A 22,095-nucleotide genomic window follows, 5' to 3' on the forward strand; every position below is an offset into this window, starting at 1 on the left:
AAACCCTGGAATCATTTAAGGAGCAGCTGGATGCTGCAATGAAGGGACTTTTCATTCTGCATTGAAGAACTAAGATGAGCCAAATGACCTTCTTCATCCGTAATTATCCCGTGAACTGTGATGGTGACATGAAGTGGTGCTACAACTGGATACCGAGAAGTGTAGATGAACAGCAGGACCTTGGAGATCCCTGAAGGTAACAGGATAGGTAGGTAAGGTGGTTAAGAAGGCATACGGGATACTTTTCTTTATTAGCCGAGGCATAGAATATAAGAGCAGTGAGGTATGCTTGAACTGTATAAAACACTAGTTAGGCCACAGCTAGAGTACTGCGTACAGTTCTGGTCACCACATTGCAGGAAAAGATGTGATTGCACTAGAGAGGGTACAGAGGAGATTTACGAGGATGTTGCCAGGACTGGAGAATTTTAGCTATGAGGAAAGATTGGATAGGCTGGGGTTGCTTTCTTTGGAACATAGGAGGCTGAGGGGCGACTTGATTGAGGTGTATACAATTATGAGGGGCCGAGATAGAGTCGATAGGAAGGACCTATTTCTTTTAGCAGGGAGGTCAATAACTAAGGGGCATAGATTTAAAGTAATTGGTAGAAAACATAGAGATTTGAAGAGAACCTTTTTACCTAATGGGTTGTGGGGGTCTGGAACTCACTGCCTGAAAGGGTGATAGAAGCAGAAACCCTCATCGCATTAAAAAAGTACTTGGATATGCACTTAAAGTGCCGTAACGTACAAGGCTACGGACCAAGAGATGGAAAATGGGATTAGGCTGGATAGCTCTTTTTTGGCCGGCACAGGCACGATGGGCCGAGTGGCCTCCTTCTGTGATTCTATGAACTGACCTCAGTGCTCTTTAGGCAAGAGGGGATAATTCAGACAGGCAAGCCGCAATAGCTATCCAATGTGTGTGCGAGAAGTTTGAGTAAGGCCAAGATCAGGCTCAGCTCCAATGTTCCCCATGGCAGAATGATCAATTGTCACTCACTATCTGGGGTCACCAATGAAGAATAACTGCTTGCTGAGGTACTGAAGGGCAGCTGGTGTCTGTGGAACTGTACTCTAAATAGAGGTGGGGAAGGAAGGAGATTTCAAGTGAAAGAGCCTGAACAGCAAATTGAAAAAAGCCTGAACTACAACATTTGACAGTGGGTGACTCATGTCTAACGTAGGGTAATTCATGGTGTAGGGCCGAAACTCCTCTGACAAAAGTTGATGACCCAAAACAAAAAAACCTAAATACAAAATAGAGAAGATTCCTTTTATTACCAAAAACAACAGCTACCTGGGAATGTTGGTCATAGGCTGTAGCAGAACTATAGATCACTTCATTAACTATGTTCTTTGACTGCACTGCTATCTTGTAACACACTTTCAACTAGCTATTGTATTCTACTTTTTCCTCATGGATGGTCTTTGAGTTGGGAAGGGATGTTAATGAATGGTCCACTGCATCTCGATAAAAAGGATACTTATTGTTATCGAAAGTAAAGACTGACCAAAGATTAAGGATGAGTGTTCATGGATTTTTATTCTACCTTTTATGTAAATTACCTTAATAAATGGCAAGCGCCATCGTCAATTAAAAGGTAGTAAGTGTTTTCTTCTTAGAGGGGCACAACTGTAACTTAAACTAAACATTTAAATTAAATTAAAATTGGTTTCCGGGGTGTGATGAAGCATTCCAGTCCCTCCGGTGCATACCGGTCACAGAAGGCCTCAAGTGTACCGGTGGACACTGTGTGCTTCATCTCCAGGGACACACAGCACGAACGTAGGTGTGGAAGAGAGGCAAGCAGTCAGACCAAATGACTCCCTTGACCGCCTGATGCTTGGACCTGTTGATGGCCATCTTGGCCAGGCCCAGGAGCAGTCGCACGAGAAGGTTCTCCGATCTGCCTGCTCCCCTCTGCACCGGGTGAAACATAGAAACATAGAAAATAGGTGCAGGAGTAGGCCATTCGACCCTTCGAGCCTGCACCACCATTCAATAAGATCATGGCTGATCATTCACCTCAGTATCCCTTTCCTGCTTTCTCTCCATACCCCTTGACCCCTTTAGCCATAAGGGCCATATCTAACTCCCTCGTGAATATATTCAATGAACTGACACCAACAACTCTCTGCGGTCGGGAATTCCACAGGTTAACAACTCTCTGAGTGAAGAAGTTTCTCCTCATCTCGGTCCTAAATGGCTTACCCCTTATCCTTAGACTGTGTCCCCTGGTTCTGGACTTCCCCAACATCGGGAACATTCTTCCTGCATCTAACCTGTCCAGTCCTGTCAGAATTTTATGTTTCTATGAGATCCCCTCTTATCCTTCTAAACTCCAGTGAATACAGGCCCAGTCGATCCAGTCTCTCCTCATATGTCAGTCCTGCCTTCCCGGGAATCAGTCTGGTGAACCTTCGCTGCACTCCCTCAATAGCAAGAACGTCCTTCCCCAGATTAGGAGACCAAAACTGAACACAATATTCCAGGTGAGGCCCCACCAAGGCCCTGTACTACTGCAGTAAGACCTCTCTGCTCCTATACTCAAATCCCCTAGCTATGAAGGCCAATATACCATTTGCCTTTTTCACCGCCTGCTGTACCTGTATGCCAACTTTCAATGACTGATGTACCATGACACCCAGGTCTTGTTGCACCTCCCCTTTTCCTAATCTGCCGCCATTCAGATAATATTCTGCCTGCGTCTTTTTGCCACCAAAGTGGATAACCTCACATTTATCCACATTATACTGCATCTGCCATGTATTTGCCCACTCACCTAACCTGTCCAAGTCACCCTGCAGCCTTTTAGCATCCTCCTCACAGCACAGCCTCCCAGCTTAATGTCATCTGCAAACTTGGAAATATTACACTCAATTCCTTCATCTAAATCATTAATGTATATTGTAAATAGCTGGGGTCCCATCACTGAGCCCTGCGGCACCCCATTTATCACTGCCTGCCATTTTGAAAAGGACCCGTTTATTCCGACTCTCTGCTTCCTGTCTGCCAACCAGTTCTCTATCCACGTCAGTACATTACCATTATGGGTGACCAAAGATCAGGAGCGTGTGACTGAAGTGCAACGAAAAATTGAGGAGCTGCCCCTTCAAATAATGGAAGAGGGGCTGCAACGTCTCGCACTCTATGCATAGGTAGTCTGGGAGTCTGTGAGTCTGCTTGAAAACTTGTTGGACGGGACTGCTCTGTGCAACACTCTCCACGTCAAATCCCCAGCTTTGAAAATGTAATGGCAACTGCCATATGACTACAATCACTCTTCAGTGTGTAGTGTTTTTACCGTACCGATGGGCTTTCCAAAGTTGTGAGATCACACACAAGTCTATCTCCAGTAGATGCTCTGTAAACCTCTTTGTTATCCAACAACCACTGACATAACGCAAGCTGTTTGGGGTTCCATTGTTCATAAAGAATCTATATAAAATATCAACACCATGCTTTATGCTTGGTGCCCAAAGATAGATTTAGATGAGGGTTGGGAGAAAGTAGAATCCGTGTTATGCATGTGAGTGATTGAACATAGAAAATCATTGTCTAGTGACGTCTACAAATTGCCAAACTTGCTACTGGGTGCTCCTTGACTGCCATTTTTCACAAATAATATACCTTTGTATTTTTTAACAGATGGAAGCTCATTTCCACCATTTATTCATAATAAGAAGAAGTTGTATTTTTTCTCTTCTGACATTTGCAGGTAATGTACCACTGAAAATGAGCACAAATTGTATCCATTTTATATTTATTTTTGTGTGCGAATGCAAATTTAACTACTTCAAAGAAAAGTGGTAAACAATGGCCAGGCCACCCGACTGCGTTATATTTGAATGATTTGCTCAAGACATGAGACACTGCCTCATCTAAATTATTTATCAATCAGGCACTGGCATACCAAGATGGCAGCTGCAGATTTTCTGTCATCAGCATCGTTTGTATTCCAAAGCCATTATCAGGGAAACTGGAGCCTCGCCTAATGGCACAGCTAATTGTAGAGTTGGAGTTTGGTGAGCAGCAGCTGGTGGGAGCAGTGTGAGTGGTTCTATCGTGAGGCCAGACAGGAGCCAGCAGAGAATTTAAGTGAAATAAAATAAATATTAAGTTGCTTAAAGGATATTCAAAAAATGGAGTTCACAAAGACTTTTACATCAAGACCGCTGTTGTACAAAGGAAAGGAGGATGAAATGAGAGTAATGGTTTGCGTGTAGTGTGGCTGCATCAGTAACTTGTGGTTATATGTAGCACCTTTAATGCAGAAAATTGTCTCAAGTCTTTGCACGGAGTGAAAGGGAGTGTACCGTGAGCCATTGGGAGGGTCATAACTGTGGAAGTGACAGCGGGGGGAATAGATCCAGGCATTATCACTGGCTACTCAGCAATGAGGAGGGAAACTTAAAGAATTCAGAGCAGCTTAGTGGAACAAAAGAAAATGCCGTGCTGAGGAAAAGGGAGGTTATGGTGTTAGGAGTGCAATGGTGTGATTTGTGGACAGTTACTTTCGCCATAGAATAAAATTAAAAGGGCCGCCTTTGGCTACAGGGGTCAAGGCTGAGGATTTTGAGAAAAGGGTTAATGGGGTCAGTGGTAAGAATCAATCACACAGGGAAGAAGCAAACCTCATCACCCAAAGAGAAGTTTAAGAATGTTGGTAGGAAAGAAAGGCTTGGATTTATATTGCGCTTTTCATGACCACTGGATGTCTCAAAGCACTTTACAGCCAATGAGGTACTTTTGGAGTGTAGTCACTGTTGTAATGTAGGAAACGCAGCAGCCAATTTGCACACAAGCAAGCTACCACAAACAGCAATGTGATAATGACGAGATAATCTGTTTTTGCTATGTTGATTGAGGGATAAATATTGGCCCAGACACCGGGAACAACTCTTCTGCTCTTCTTCGAAATAGTGTAATGGGATCTTTTACGCCCGCTTGAGAGCAGACAGGGCCTTGGTTTAACACCTCATCCGAAAGATGGCACCTCCGACAGTGCAGCACTCACTCAGCATTGCACTGGAGTGTCAGCCTAGGAAGCTGAAAGAGGGGATGTAAAGCTGTGTGCTGTAGGTTAATACTGGTGTCTGGAGAATGAAAGAATTCACAAGTAAAATGATGGAAGCAAATAAGTGGCTAGCCAGCAAGTGATGGTCAAATCCAGGCATTGGTGTCATAAATAACCGACTCGTTTACAGGTAAATCAGCTTTGCCTAAGAGACGTGGCTGCATCGAAACAGGATAGAATCAAAGATACGGATTATTAGGGAAGATGAAGGAATTGAAGTTCAATTAAAGAAGATGTGGAGGAGCAGGGGCTTTAATTAAAGCAGAGCTTGGAGAGCAGTCAGGAGGAGGGAGAGAATAACCGAATGAGAAAAAGAAAGCAAGTCGAAGAAAACAAATAACAAGACTAAGCAATCCAAGATTAAACTAAAATTACTGCAATTAAAATTCTATACTTTCTGCCAGAAGTGTTTAGAATAAGGTGCTTGAGTTGGAGATATATGTAGCAACAAACAATTATGATTTTATAGGGCTTACATAAACATGGCTCAATCCAGATGTTGGGAGTGACTTAATACGCAAAGGTACAACATGTTCAGGAAATGAAGCATATTCATTTATGTAACATCTTATCATAGCTACAGGACATTCCAAAGTGATTCACATCAATTCATTACTTTTGAAGTGTAGTCACTGTTGTTTTGCAGGCAAATTGGGCCAGTTTACGCACAGCAAGGTCCTGCAAACAGCAAATGAAGTGAATGACCAGTTAATCTGGTTTTAATAATGTTGTTTGGTAGAAGAATGTTGGCCAGTACACTGCGAGAACTCCCAGCTCGTCTTCAAATTTAATGTCTCACCAGAAAGATGGCATCCCCTACAATGCAGCACTCCTTTCGTACTGCACTGAAGATTCAGCCGAGGTTATATGGTCAAATCCTGGATTGGGGCTTAAACACATAACCTTCCGACAGAGGCAAGAGTTCTAACAGCTGAACCAAGCAAGGATAACAATGACAGGAGAGGAGGAAGGGTAGCCTTATATTAAGAATAATTTAGAAGATAAGGAGCCTAAAGTGATATCTCTGGAGCCTCTGCCACGAGAGATACACCTTGGGTGCCCGTAAAGGCTAGGGAGCCTTTAATGCTGCAGCTGGTGCCTCCAACCAGAGGAACTTTTGACACATCGGCCCACTTTATAACCGGGTTTTAACAAAATTAGCAGCACTGGCATTTTTAGGCAGGGTCTCGGCGAGGACCCAAACCCAAACCCCAGAGCCCCATTTGTACACTGAACAGACCTGTATGCAAAGTTTATCATGGGGCTCCAGTCGTTTAGCGTTAGGGAGACCAGGGCTGAAGGAATTCCTGGGAATGGAATTTGGAGTGGTGGAGGATCCACCCCAACCAGGCCCTGATGGAAATTCACAGCATGGGTTTAGACATGGGACATGTTTCTATCTAATTGTGTGAAGCTGACTGCACTGTGCTATTAGCCCCACAGACATTGAAGGCGTATGTCCCTTAAAAGACCTTCACCGCTCAGTTTCCAAGGCAGAACTTTGTGTCCCTGATATTAAGTCAGAAGCAAGTTGGGAGCAGGGCGGACCGATATCATTTACTTCTGGGTCTGGCGGCAATTGCTCGGCAGCGAGCATGATGAGAACCCACGTGTCGCAATCTCAACTCCAGTATTTAAAGGGACAATCCAAAGATGGAATTTGGAGGAGTTGTGAGGTTTGGCACAGAGACAGCAATTGCAGAATATGGACTCAGGGCGCTCAAAAGCTGCGCCCCACTTTATTGGCGCCATCCTTAATGTTCTCTCTTAAGTGTCAGGTGTGGCTCAGTTGGTAGCACCCTCCCCTCTGAGTCAGAAGTTACCCCGGTGTCCTGGCCAATATTTATCCCTCAATCAACATCACTAAAACAGATTATTTGATCATTACCACATTGCTGTTTGTGGGAGCTTGCTGTGCGCAAATTGGCTGCCGTGTTTCCTACATTACAACAGTGACTGCACTTCAAAAAGTACTTAATTGGCGGTAAAGCGCTTTAGGACGTCTGGTGGTCATGAAAAGCGCTATATAAATGCAAGTCTTTTTTTTGGAGCGTTTGTGAGGAGTCGGAGAGAGATACTGTTGCCTAGCAACGGGAGGAAGAAACTTGCTGTCGCCGCGAGGGGATTGCGCGAAAGCCGCCTAACGTACTCCAGTTAAACGCAGAAGTTGGCGGGTTTAAGCTGGCTTCCCAACATGCCCACATTTTTGCCACTTTTAACCCCCACCTGCACCCAAACCCACACGCTCCTCCAGGTTACCATCCCCCGCATATGTTCAAACTACATTTGATCGTGGTGGGGTTTGTAACAAATAGATTTTAAAGCTGCAATACAGACCCCACTTGCTGTTCAGGCAGATTATCCAGAGCATCATTGGTGCACACTGCATGGTCAGAGGTGTACTCAACAGACAATAAAATATATATCTTAACACCAAATGGGAAGGGAAGGGTTTGCGACCGCCGCGAGCCAGTGTTTGCAATGGATAAACAAAGCTAATTCACTCTTACTGATTCTTCTCCCCACAGATCCATCTTTGCAGAATATGAACAAAAAATAGTACTGAAGAAAATTCCTGTCCATCGTTTTGTTGTTCCTCCTAAAGCCCTTGCATCTGTTATTGAGAATCCTGACAATCACTGTTATTGCAAAGACATGACTATTTCAAATAATTGCACTTTTGGAGGAATCCTGGATATCAGTAGCTGTAAGGAGGGTGAGTAGTTTAGGGCATGGAATAGCTGGGAATCTCTCACTCGGCCAAAGCAATTCTGGCTGAACACAACTCTAAATATGATCATTTAACAACATATACATTAGCTTGCCGTGTTTTTTCATGAGGCTTTACAATTGGAATTTTGCCATCAGCATTGAAGGGGCTTTTTCAATGAGCTCTATGTCACTTGTCAGAAGTCTTCCATAACATTAGAACATTCAACCATGGATCATCATCATAGGCAGTTATGATGATGACCCATGGTTGAAAAGATGCTGTTGAATAATGACCTCTGTTTAACATCATTATGACATGGGCAGGTGTTGTGCTAAGAAGTGGTAGGGGTTGAGGTTTGTGCCCAACATCAACACAGTGACTTCCCAAACTCAAACCAAACGGAGACTCTGAAGGGAAGCTTCTCCTCAGAAAGCAAGGGAAGAACTGTAGGGCAATTGGTCTGTCCTCCAACTATAAAGTGTTATTTTCAAAAGCCTGAAAACAGGTCTTGGCAAAGAGATTAGAGAATTAAAATAAATGAAAATATAGCACAACAACTATACTTACAAATACACCAGACAGACTCCTAAAACGCAAGATAAAAGGCTGCAGGCATTGTTGTGCTGACTCGTGCCAAATAACTGCCAACTGACTGCACCAGATATTGTCTATTTTATTTTGTATTCCCGGATCAAACAATGAAAGCACAACATGATGTATTTTGTATTCCCGGATCAAACAATGAAAGCACAGCATGATGTATTTGCTACATACCATGTGCCACATGTTGAAGATATTTTCCAAATTGTCCCCAAAACAGTCATTAAAAGGTTATGTGACAGACAGGTTCACCAGCGAGCAGTGAGCTGAAAGAATCTGTCCTGTAGAAATAACTGGTTCAAATGCATTTGCGAAAGATGGATTTGAAATTTCTAAATTCTGACTTTTCTGTCTCTGTAAATGGAGGTAAATGTGATCAAAAATTCAACAAACATGAATCACATGAGATCTGTATTTCAGTTAACGGGGCAGTTTCCCCTTTGTGCGAGTAGGGAGTAGGACTGCTGATAAGAACAGAAAGCAATAATCAAATGCGATGTATAATGTGATGGTTCCTGAGCTGATGATGATAGTGAAATGCCGAGGAAAGAAACCAGTTATGTTTGTATAATGTAGGATGTAAGGCTGGATAGATGATGGAGATAGGGTAAGACAAAAGCAAAATAGTGGGGATGCTAGAAATCTGAAATTTAAACAGAAAATGCTGGAAATGTTCAGCAGGCCAGGCTGCAGCTGTGGAGAGAGACAGAGTTATGGGTCTGTAATTTGCGGCCCCTACGGGTGCGTACGAGGTGTGCACATGCCCATACAGGCTGCGCAAGTTCCAGGTTAGGTATGCGCTGCGCATGCGCTAAAACTTGGAACTCGCGATCTGTCAAGAATCTTCCTAACAGACCCAACGCATCCCTGGGAAAAGGGCCTCCGTGGGCGGAGTATTAGGCTATTTGTCCAACGAATACCCATGAAATTCTTACGCCTGGTAAAAGGAGACATAACGCCTGCTTTTACCAGCGTAAGAGTTTTAAAAAACAGAATAATAAAATGTTATCAATAAATTAGACATTTAAAAACCTGTGAAATAAGATAAATTTATCTTTAGCCCCTTTAAAACACGTAATTTAAAAAAAAAATTGTTTAAAATATTTAATTAAATGCCATTTTAATTAATTTTAAATATAGTAGTTTAAAAAAAATGTATTTGAAGTGTAGAGTTATTTTTTGGGATATTCCCATTCATACCTACATTCATTCCCATTCATACATACGGAATCCCCATAAGCATGAATGGGGGATCCCCGTCTGTCATTGGTTGGGACGGCCCACGTGATCCCAGGAGTGCTCGCAAACCACCTGCGCCCGAGATACGTGGGCCTCTACCTGCGGGTACCCGGAGGGGCCCAAGACCACGAGTCTTGTACCTCCTGGACCACCAGGTATGCGGGCAATTTATTTGCGGATCGGTGGCATTTCCCCGCGGGAAGCCTCCGACCACAAATTCAGGGCCAACGTTTCAGACCGATGACCTTTTGTCAGAAGTGGAAAATGTTACAGATGTAACAGGTTTTAAGCAAGTACAGAGGCAGGGAAAGGCGAGGCAGGGAGGAGAGATGGGGCGGGGTGGTGGGAGAGAAGGAAAGAACAAAAGGGATGGTCTGTGATAGGGTGGAAGGCAGGAGTAATTAAACGAACAGCAGAATTATTACCAGCATTTGCTGTCTGAAAAACTGGGAGCGGTGGTTATGATCTGAAATTGTTGAATTTGATGTTGAGTATGGAAGGTTGTAAAGTGCTTAATCAAAAGATGAGGTGCTGTTCTTCGAGCTTCCGTTGAGCTTCATTGGAACAGTGTAGGAGGCTGGGGACAGAGAGGTCAGGGTGGGAGTGGGATGGAGAATTAAATTGCAAGCAACCGGAAGCTCAGGATCACACTTGTGGACTGAACGGAGGTGGTTTGCAAAGCGATAACCCAATCTGCGTTTGGTCTCCCCAATTTGGAGTAAACTGCATCGTGAGCAGCGAATACAGTATATCAAATTGAAAGAACTACAAGTAACTCGCTGTTTCACCTGGAAGGAGTGTTTGGGGCCCTGGATGGTGGGATGGGAGGAGATAAAAGGGCAGGTGTTGCATCTCCTGCGCTTGCACGAGAAGGTGCCCTGGGAAGGGGAGTGGGTGCTGGGATGATGGAAGAGTGGACCAGGGTGTCACAAAGGAAACGGTCCCTTTGGAATGCTGAAAGGGGAGGGGAGGGGAAGATGTGTTTGGTGGTGGCAAATGGAGTAGGATGATCCGTTGAATGTGAAGGCTGATACGGTGGAAGGTGAGGAGAAGGGGAACCCTATCGTGGTTCTGGGAGGAAGGGGAAGGTGCGAGAACAGAAGTGCTGGAAATAAGACGGACATGGTTGAGGGCCCTGTCAACCATGGTGGAGAGGAATCCTCGGTTGAGGTAAAAGGAAGACATATCGAAGCACTCGTGTGGAAGGTGGCATCGTCAGAATAGATACGATGGAGACGGAGAAACTGGGAGAATGGAATGAAGTCTTTACAGGGTGTGAGGAAGTGTAATCAAGGTAGCTGTGGGAGCTAGTGGGCTTATTGGTTGACAACCTGTCCCCAATGGAGATAGGGAAGTTCACATAGGGAGACTTGAAGCAAAAGTCCTGAAATGTTCCAGTTCGGGGTGAGAGCATGAAGTGGCGCCGATACAGTCAACAATGTACCGGAAAAAGAGGTGAGGGAGAGGTTACATTAGGTAAGAGTTCACAATGGAATGGATTGTACTTGGAGTGGAAAAAGAATGGCCTGGCTGGGCCAAATTGCATTTCTTATTTTACGCTTTTTCTGGTCTTTTGTTGCATCTTTAGAATATGCAATTATATCACTTGTCTGATGGATCAACTTTCATTGATTTCCAATGTCCTCTTTCAAGATTAAGTCATATAAAGAGCCCGTTCTAATGTGACTTAATATCCTATCCTGTGAAATATTCTTTGGACATTTTGCTGTACTGTAATGCACAACTGTAGTGTAATGGTGTGTTTGAATTTCAGAGAAACCGATTTATATTTCACTCCCTCACTTTCTATATGCAACGGGTGAATTCCTGAACTCGATCGAGGGGATGAGACCCAACAAGGAAGAACACGAAACCTTAATGGATGTGGAACCTGTAAGTGATAGCAACTTTCTTTGAAAAAAAAACTTTTTCACCTCCCTAATCTGTGGTTGAACAAATTCCAGCCTATTTCTAGCAAAAGGAGTCAGAAATAGCAGTTACTCAAGCGTTAAAGAATAAAGTAGTTAGAAAACGATGACAAGAACCTGACAGCTCAAATATTTCCCTGTCCTGGTATGTTCATTATTGGTAAATTTATCCGACATCCTGCCTGTAGCATTCAGCACTATATAAAACAAGAGTGCTTCCCCCCACCTCCCCCCCCGCCCCCTGCCGACCAAACTAACCGACTTCCAGATCCCGTGATCGGACTCATGCGATCGGATCCCCCCCCCCCGCTCCCAGTTGTTAAATTTGGCAGGAACTCCGGGAAACCTGCATTTCCATGTTTTCTGGCCAGTGCACCTCTGCCCCACTGCCTCCATTCCCTCCCGTAAATATCAGTGCCATGGTTTCCGTACTTTCCTTCAAAAAAAAAATCCCTGCTGTTTTTCACTGTTCCCTGTGACAGATACGGCGTTCGCACGGCAGTCCCCATACATCATTGGCAGCCTGACTGGCCAATCCCTGGGCATGGGGAGCGAGGGTAGGGTCAGAGGTCAGGCCTTTGGATATTTGTACAGCCAAGAAAGGACACGTTTAGGCAGTCTGCAGAAATGAGACAACAGAAAGAAGAAACACGTGTGCGCGATTACAGCATCCAGTCCACACAAGGGATTTCACTGTTCTGACCCCTGGGTCACCCTATCGTATCACTAGATAATGAGCAGTAACGACAAACTCCTGATCGTCAGGAAAAGGGAGTTTGCTTATCGGAGAACCAGACGTTGAATCTGAGAGAACATAGAAACATAGAAACATAGAAAATAGGTGCGGGAGTAGGCCATTCGGCCCTTCGAGCCTGCACCATCATTCAATATGATCATGGCTGAACATGCAACTTCAGTACCCCATTCCTGCTTTCTCTCCATATTCCTTGATCCCTTTAGCCATAAGGGCCACATCTAACTCCCTTTTGAATATATTTAACGAACTGGCCTCAACAACTTTATGTGGTAGAGAATTCCACAGGTTCACAATTCTCTGCGTGAAGAAGTTTCTCCTCATCTCAGTCCTAGATGGCTTACCTCTTATCCTTAGACTGTGACCCCTGGTTCTGGACTTCTCCAACCTCGGGAACATTCTTCCTGCATCTAATCTGTCCAATCCTGTCAGAATTTTATATGTTTCTATGAGATCCCCTCTCATTCTTCTAAATTCCAGTGAATATAAGCCTAGTCGATCCAGTCTCTCTTCATATGTCAGTCCTGCCATCCCGGGAATCAGTCTGCTGCACTCCCTCAATAGCAAGAATGTCCTTCCTCAGATTAGAGACCAAAACTAGTCCGACCTGAAATCTTTAACAGGAGCTCGCAGTGAGACCCTCTGTTCGGTACCATACACTCCTAGGTTGGGTTGAATTATCTATTTATCTGGAAACATTCAACAAATCTTTTTTTTCTCTGAATTATGTCTTTACAATTTCTTCTTCTTTGCAGGTCACTGGATTTACCTTGAGGGTTGCTAAGCGAATACAAATCAACTTAATGTTTAAACCTTCAAAGAAAATTGAGTATGTTTCATTTGTATTCATTATTCAAATACTCACAAATAATTAATTACTCAAAAAGATAATAGTATTTTGATATGTTTTTCTAGGATAAATCATCATGTTAAAGTAAATATCAAATTTTGACGGGTTCCTGTCAGGACTATTATTTATTACGAAAAGAACTCAGGCAAATTCTAGCATTTTGTAATCATTCAACAACAGCAACTTGCATTTATATACCGCCCCAGGGTGTTTCACAGAGGCAGAATCAGACAATTCAGGCAATGAGCCAAAGAAGGAACTATTGGTTGTGGTGCCCAAATGCTTGGTCAAAGAGGTGAGGTTGAAGGAGGGCCTTAAAGGAGCAGCGGGAAGTGGAGAGATGGAGGGAATTCCAGTAGTGGGGGGGGGGGGGGGGGCGGCCTCGATGGCTGAGGCACAACTGCCAATGGTGGGGGCTAAGTGAAGGACGATACACAAAGGGCCAGAATGAGCAGAATGCAGAGTTTGCGAGGGGCTTGTAGGAGACGTTCCCTCAAATTTTTATGTTTGTTGCACGGTCCCTTTAAATTTGCTGTGCGGCCCGAGCCGGTGAGCAGCCTGCAGGGACCTCCTGCTGCTGGGAGGCCGCAGGAGGAGGTAAGGCCATGAAGGGTTTTAAATATGAGGATTAGTATTTTAAATTTGAGACTGTGTGGGACTGGGAGCCAATATCGATCAGTGAACACGGTTAATATGTGAGCAGGACAAGACACAGGGCAGCAGAGTTTTGGACGAACTGACGTTTATGGAGGGTGGAGCTTGGAGGCCGGCCAGCAGAATACTGGGAATGTATTATAATAAAGTACCACTTCACAGACATTAAACAAAAGTAACGGTGCATTGTATTTCAAACTGTGCTCTGTCCAGTGACAATCTCATTGTTACAGAAACTGGATACCATGTATTCAAAATTTTTCAAACAAAATATTTTTCTTTGCAGTATATTATCCAACATTAAGCAGCCAATTTATTTTCCACTTCTCTGGCTTAATGAGGTAAGAGGATATTTCTGCACTATAATTTTGCAATGGAAAAAAATGCTTTACTGAAGAAACATAAACTTTGATGTTATTTTATTTTTGGTGTTTAGTGATACCTAGAATCAGTTGTATAAACTAAACAAGTTTATTTTAATCATATATATATATGATATTTATGTATCTGTGTATACATATATGTATTTATTATATAATTTCAAAAATAAAATATCTGAAGACATAATGCATTGGGACTCCGACATGGTATACCACAGAGTAGTGAATTATGCAACAAACTGGATACCCTGGATTTCACATTTTTAGATTTAGAGAGAAGAAATTCCTCATTATCTCAGTTCTAAAGTTCTAGTTCTAAACTAATAAGGTGAGTGGAGGACAAATGTTACGGAAGTGGAGGTGGGCAGATTCACAGGTTAAACAAGATGGTAAATGAACAAATCTATAGTGAGGGACTGAGAAGGAGAAAATAATCAATTAATTAAGCTGAGTCTTCATATCGCTGTTCTTGGGATGTGGGAACACGAGCAAGGTAGTATTTATTGCCAACCCTTCTTGCCCCGAGGCCATTAAGAGTCAAGCATGTAATTTGGCATTGGAATCACGTATGTACCAGACACAGCGGTGCAGGTCCAATGCTAAGAGCATTGTAAATATAATAAAGGAACGAAAAGCACGACAGCAACCAGAAGGCTATGATATGGCAGCAATTGCAGTCCAAGCAAATTTGGGAGCCAAATATACTAGATATAGGATACTTAGAGAGGATAGGGTAAAATGGAAAATCATTGTTTGGGGGTGGGAATGGGTGTAGGTTGCAATATTAATAATGGACAACATCATGGATAGAAAGGAGGGATCTATGCAAATGTAATGAACTGGTGGAATCACTATAGATACAGTTTAGGAACAGGAAAGGATTCAAAATATTGGTGGGGTTATTTTACAGACTTCCTGAGTGTGTTGACTTAATGGAGGGATGTGTGTATATGCAAATCAGAGGCCCATAGGAAAATTGTGGTAATAATGGAAGATTTAAACTTCCATGAAAATAACATGGAAAACAGCATCATAACAGAAAGCAAATACATTTATTGAATGCATTGAAGGTCATTCACGAAAGCAGCATGTCTTTAGCTCAACAAGGGAGCAGGTGATACTCGATTTAATTGCGAGTAATTAGCTAGAAATAGTTAATAATCGGATAGTCGAGGAGAATCTTGGGAAAGGGGATTATAATATGGTTGAATTCACCACCAGGCTTGAAAGGAAAAAAGAACGATCCCAAACCAGTTTTTTGTAGTTAAACAAGGCTAACTTTGAAGGGATGAGGAAGCAATTGGCACCAATAGGATGGGAGAAGTCATCAGACAGTAAACTTACAGACCAAGGGCTCAATTTTCCCCAATGCCCCTTTTTGCCATATTTGAAGAGTTACGCCCGATATTTTGGGGCCCGACTATGCAAAAAAAAAAGTTGAAAGTTTCCCCGTTTTAACTTGTGAACGTGGCCCTTAAGCTCTGTGGATGGAGCCTAAGAGGTGCGCCAAAAAGATCGGGTTGCCAGGGTAACGAGGGACACACTGCGGGCTGAGGCTGGAAAGTGAAACATACAAGACATTCTGGCCAGCTCACAGCAACCTGCACAAGCACCTTGAATATTGCAGCTATTTAAGGCAGCAGCTTACCAACATGAAAATATTAAAGAGTCTTTGTGCCAAAAGGCTATCCTGTAAACTGTATGAATTGGAATGGCCCCCTCCTCGCCCCCTGATGGCGCTCCTAGCCCGGGCCAAAAGGCCTCCCTCCCCACCCGGGGCCGGTGCCGCTTCCAGCCCAGGCCGTAATGCCTCCCTCCCCCGGAGCCATTCCTAGCCCTGACCGAATGCCCCCCACTCTCTGCCGCTGCTTTCTGGCCATGGAACTAGATCTTCTGCGTGATTCTCTTACCTGTGCTGATTTTATTAACTGCCCAGACGGTTTTTCAGAGACACATACGCCGAAAAATCATAGTTGGCCAAATTTGCTTAAATAGCCAGAATTGGTGCAGGTGGCAGGTTACGCCTCTAGTGAGGTAAATAAATTGTAGCCTAAAAAAATCGTACCTAAGTGAAATACATTGGTGCAGAAACTTTGGGGAAACTTGGAGATTTTAATTTACTCCAAATAAAAAGGTGCATGCCAAAAAATCGGCACAGATAATTGGGGAAAATTGAGCCCCAAGAGTGGAATTTATTCAGGGTGGTAATTAGAAAACAAATTCATATTCCTGGGCTACTCTGGTTTCCAGAGCTGCAATATTTTTAATGCAGTGGTAATGCAGCAAGCCCTGTGTCAGTGCATTGTTGCAAGTTGAGCAATGATTCTCAACAATGTTCTCGCAGTTGTCCCAAACTGCTTTGGTTTGCAAAACTTAATTTTGAAACTTCAATTGTAATTATAGAAACATCTGAATTTTTTTTTTAAGTTAGCAAAAAGCTGGTAACACAGTCAACATTTTTTCTATTAACAGAAATTTAAAATTTACCTGCTGTTGGAGGTGAGAAGAGTGTGTTTAAATATACACGCCCAGAGCTCTGCGCTCCCTAATTAAGGGTTATGGAACAAAGGCGGGTAGATGGAGTTAAGATACAGTTCCATGATCTAATTGAATGGCAGAACAGACTCAAGGATGTGAGTGGCCTACTCCTGTTCTAATGAAGTTGTAGAATAAGTAGAACTTACTTGAACTTTGGCTTGCTGCCTTTACTGATGGAAGTTGATGTTCTGTTTACTATAACGTGATTTGTTTTTAATCCTAGACAGCGACTGTTGATGATGAAACTGCAGAGATGTTCAGGGCTTCTTTAACCACACCCATGACAGTACTTGGTATTATTCAGATAACCCTGATGTGCATTGGAAGTCTGCTGTTACTTTCATGTACAATTGCTTTTTTTATGACTAAGGACAAAAATGGTAAGCAGAAAGCATCCTCATAACCATTACCAGTATGAAACTAAAATTATGATTTTGGCATATTTCAAAAGTTGTCAGAAATGCCAGGACAGAGAAACAACATTTTGAAAAGTTACAGGGCTCACTTGCAGATTGCCCCAGAAATTGCGGTCGGAGGCTTCACGTGGGTGGATGCCTCTGACCGCGATAATTTCTACGAAAGTATCTGGTGGTCCCGGAGATTTGGCAATTTGCAGTCCTGGGGCTCTACGAGAAGGCCAGCGTAGGGGCTCACATATCCCAGGATTGTCCAGGTTTCATACAGATCTCTGGGACAATGTGGGCCGGCCCAACTTATAAGAACATAAGAAATAGGAACAGGAGTAGGCCATTTGGCCTTCAGCCTGCTCCGCCATTCAATAAGATCATGGCTGGTCTGATCAAGGGCTCAGCTCCACTTCCCTTCCCGCTCCCCATTATCCTATCACTCAAAAATCTGTCTATTTCTGCATTAAATATATTCAATGACCCAGCCTCCACAGCTCTCTGGGACAGAGAAGTCCATAGATTTACAACCCTCTGAGAAGAAATTCCTCCTCATCTCAGTTTTAAATGAGCGACCCCTTATTCTGAAACTATGCCCCCTAGTTCTAGATTCTCCCATGAGTGGAAACATCCTCTCTTCATTAACCTTGTCGAGCCCCCTCAGAATCTTATATCAGAGTAGGGGGATCCCCATTCATACTTACAGTAATTCTGTATGTATGGAGCTGCCATAAGTATGAATTGGAATACCCTCAAAAACACACAAACACTGAAAATAAATGTTAAAAATACATTAGATATTTAAAATGAATTAAAATGCAATGTAATTAAATATTTTATACAAAAATTTATTTTTTTGAATTTTTTTCAAGATGTTTTAAAAGGGCTAAAAATAAACTTACCTTAATGGACAGGGTTTTTAACATACAAATGAGTCATAATATTTTATTTTTCTATTTTTTAAAAACTGTTACACTGGTAAAAGTAGGCCTTATGCCTGCTTTTACCAATGTAAGAATTTGAAGGGCATTTGCTGGGCAGGAGTTGGGCAAATAGCCCAACTCTCCGCCCGCGGAGACCCTTTTCCTTCGCATACGTGTGACCTATCCATAGAATATTTGACAGATCACAAGGGTTTAGACACATGCACGTCGCATGCTTAAACCCGGAACTTGCGGGGACCCCACGAGCGCATGCATACTTCGTACGTGCCCGTGGGGAGCATGATTTCAGGCCCAATAATGAAGTGTCCATGATGAAGGATGTTCAGAAGTACAACTTGAACCAAGGCTTTTAAATTTCAGGAGGGTCATCACTTGGAAATCCCAAATAGTTGATCACAGAACTCATCAAAAGATAATTAACATGATGACTAATTGAGGTCTTATATGTACTCCTTCTTGTCAGATATGGTTGCTTGTTATAACATCAGAACTAAATGTCACATTAAGTGGACAAGCATGTACAACTCACATTGAGAAGTGTAAGCATATTGTGCTGGGATAGCTTTCTTGAATAGAGATAGCAATTAACTTACTGCCTTATCAGTGGTGTTGATATTGCTGCATCATAGTAGGGACATCGAGAACGTTTCTTCCCACCTTGCTTAGTGATATATTTTAAACAGCAGCAGAATCAGCTACCACTTTATATACAAAGAAATCAGTGATTGGTTTATGACATATTAGTTATTCATTTTATATTTATTGTAGTAATATGGGGCCCAAGTTTGCCCAGGAGTTGCTCTGTTTTTTTTGGAGCAGCTAGATTTTTTTGGAGTATCTTAAAAATTGCAATTCTGCCCATTTAATTTGCTCCAGTGTAAGTGAGTTAGTTAGTTTTTTTTTAAGTTTAGTTTTTTTTTCAAAAGGGGGCGTTACCTTTTGCACCTGTTTTGGCCATTTAAGCAAGTTTAGACAGCTAAAACTTACTCCAAACTAACTTAGGTCAGCGTATGTGGCCACTTATGGCCGCACAGAAAAACCTTGCAGTGAGTTAAGAAATCAGCGCAGGTAGCCAGAGATGAGGGGTGGGGCAGGGGGGCAGGGGGGAAGGGAAGTGAGAGGAGCTTGCAAAGCACTAAACACTTTCACAACATCATTAAAGAAGCATAAATACATTTAAAGCACCAAGCACTAAACAAAGCACAAAAATAAGCATTCAATAACAAATAAAAAATACAAGGAAGCTGAGAAGACCTGCACCGAGCATCAAGACTTACAAAGCACTAAACAACTAGATTAAAAATGGATTGGTAAATTGGCAAACACATTATAGCAAGTCCTGTAAATAAAAGTTTCAGCCAAACTATTTTGCAAAATTCCTTTTGAAAGCAGATGGAGTAAATTTGAATGTAAATCAAACAAGAATTTAGGACCACATAATCAATCAGTCAATAAATAAATAAACAAATAAAAAATAGAAGTCCTACCTTCAGCAAAGCTTTACTGCAGAAAACACGAGCAGCTGGGTACTGTTGCACAGAGTCTATAGCAAGCTCTGCACACTCTGGCCGCTGATGAGGGAGCCCATTCGGCCAGGGCTAGGGGTAGCATGCTTCGGGCACTTCCCACACAGCCTGCACAGATTTTGGGGGCGAGGAGCTACTGCACATGCACGCACACTCTAGCGCGCATGTGCAGTGGTCCCGGCACTGTTTTCAGCGCTGGGACCTGGCTCCGCCGCCCCGCACCCCCCCCCCCTGCTTGTGCTGCACCATGCCAAGGCCTATAATGTTCCAAGGAGTGGGGGGAATACTGAGGTAAGTTTTCGGCGCTGTTTCTCATCTACAAAGTCGGCGCACCTCAGGTAGGTGCACCGGTTTAACTGGAGGGGCAAACTTGGGCCCATGGATAGGATATAGCTAGGAGGATCATTGTTTTCTTGGTTAATCTGGTGTCTGATACAAACAGGATCCCATCACCTTCATTAAGGGTCTCAATGAGTCCAAGCTCCTGAGAAATCCACCCTGGTAGACTTCTATTTGCTAAAAATGGAAGGTTCACTCTCTTCCCATTGGGACGCACTATTTGATGGATTCTAAAATTAGTTCCAGTTATTTGACTCTTGTGATTGATGCAAGTAATTGTAGCGGATGAAATGCCATACATGTATCAACATGTGTAAAGCTATAAAAATGATTTCTGTGTTTTGTTTTGTTTGAATAGACAACAAAGAAGACAACATTTGCAGAGACAACAAAGAAGACAACATTGAGAAAACATGTAACCCTAATATCCAAAATTGTAAACTGGACAAAAGTAACAGATCTTAGTATTTTCATGTACTGGGCACAAGATTCCTGAACAGAAAGCATACATTCATTGTCTAAAACTCTCTGACCAACTTTTCTAAAAGCTGAATCTAATACAGTTACACTTTGTAAAAGAGTTGGGAGAAAGACCATTCACTGCAAAAGGACTGTTTTCAGCAGACGGAAACTCCTATAAACTGAAAGATCCACTCTTTGCAATGAAGTTAACCACAGTAACACAGTCCAGAGACTACATGGAATCCCCACTGCCTTCCTGGCTATTCCAAAAGTTGGTAAATACCACACTGCCCATTCAGGCTAAAAATAATTCTTAGATTTATTCACATGTATGATAATTACACAGAAGTAGAAGAACATCATTCCTTATCCCTAAGACACTGTGGGGGTAATTTTGATTTTGGGCCTTAGTGTAAAATGGGCGATATCAGATGTGTGTGATTGTGTGAGTGAGTGTGTGTGTGTGTGTGCACACATTATCATTCTTGGACATTTTTTTTAAAACTTTAGTTAGGAATCTCTAAGATAACTCCTATTATTTTGTTCTGAAATTATTTTTTTCTGGCTTTATGAAATCAGAAATACCTAACATTTCGGCCCTCTACCAGCTCTTCTCAGAAGCTGAGATGAAACAGTTCACCACCACAAGAAGCCCATCTGAGTCCCAGCAAAACTAACAGGGAAAACTGAGTTTTAAGGCCAATAGATATTAAAATTCAAGCACGGGCTCTTTGGGAGTTCAGCTACCAGGCCATTTGCTGTATAATATCCTTCAATGTTGTTATACTTACTGCTGTCTGTTGACATAGGATAAGCATTGACTCCCGGTAGCAGAAATAATGAATGGTGCATCTTTGTAAGCACTGATGACTTTTTAAACCAGCTAAGGTCTGTCTTCCAGTCTCAAAACTCAAGTTTTGATCATATCTAATGCATGGAATTCAGATTTAGTCTTTAATTTATCCTAAGTCTCTTATTTTTGGGTCAATTCATAGTTGTTCTGGATCCCACACAGTGAAGCAAAAACGGTCCATTATTACCAGTGGTGTAAAAATGATTACATAAGCACATTTTGCATTGGTCATTAGTTTAACTGACTCTTGCGAGTATGATTACACTACCTAGGGCATTCCTTGTGATAGAGTCAGTGTTGTTGTTTGATGACTAATTACATTGTAGTATTGCAGAAGAAAGCATGTTCTTGAGATGTATTACATTTTATTTGAATAAATCTTTCTTGAAAGTTAACCTTATGAAGCTTGGTTTTTTCTCTCTTTGCCTCAATTTCCTGGAGGTGAAAATCCTTCACTTAAGAACGACACAAGCCCAAGTGAGAACAGGATTTCAGTTTTATATTTATACTGACTAGTTCCATTAACATTATCAACAACAGTAATTTCGCCCTCTCTCCTCTGATGTGGGCATTTTGGAGTAATATTGCGGACATAGTACCTGCAGGCTGGACCAATTATTGCCAGGTTACAGAGTATTGTATTAACTATCCAAGTATACCGTTACCTCCTGGCTTCCAATGTGAAAGCTATGGCATTACCAAGTCCACTCACTTTACCTGCTCCTTCCCTCAACAGCAAGGGAGCTGGACAAAAGTTTAAGGGGGCAAAATTCGGCACAGTTGCTTTTGAGGCAGTGTCATCACCCACGTGCTGATTTTAGCGCCGGCAT

At 42.6% G+C, this 22,095-nt stretch overlaps 1 protein-coding gene across 3 annotated transcripts in view; it reads left to right on the forward strand.

Annotated features, from left to right (window-relative positions):
- Positions 1-21,567, forward strand: part of cd36 (CD36 molecule (CD36 blood group)) — a 50,043-nt gene extending 28,476 nt beyond the window's left edge. For 2 of the 3 annotated variants that reach the window (XM_070897363.1, XM_070897362.1), the window contains exons 7-13: positions 3,653-3,722; positions 7,610-7,797; positions 11,408-11,526; positions 13,071-13,144; positions 14,106-14,160; positions 16,961-17,117; positions 20,309-21,567. In XM_070897363.1, the coding sequence (XP_070753464.1) occupies positions 3,653-3,722; positions 7,610-7,797; positions 11,408-11,526; positions 13,071-13,144; positions 14,106-14,160; positions 16,961-17,117; positions 20,309-20,415 (770 nt within the window). In that variant the 3' untranslated portion in view covers positions 20,416-21,567. Of the gene's footprint in view, positions 1-3,652; positions 3,723-7,609; positions 7,798-11,407; positions 11,527-13,070; positions 13,145-14,105; positions 14,161-16,671; positions 16,824-16,960; positions 17,118-20,308 lie in introns of those variants that run through there. The other variant, XM_070897364.1, reaches the window with a different exon arrangement.
- Positions 21,568-22,095: the final 528 nt, after the last annotated feature.

This window comes from Pristiophorus japonicus, chromosome 13 (genome assembly GCF_044704955.1).
Source record: "Pristiophorus japonicus isolate sPriJap1 chromosome 13, sPriJap1.hap1, whole genome shotgun sequence".
In the NCBI taxonomy this organism is placed as follows: domain Eukaryota; kingdom Metazoa; phylum Chordata; class Chondrichthyes; family Pristiophoridae; genus Pristiophorus; species Pristiophorus japonicus.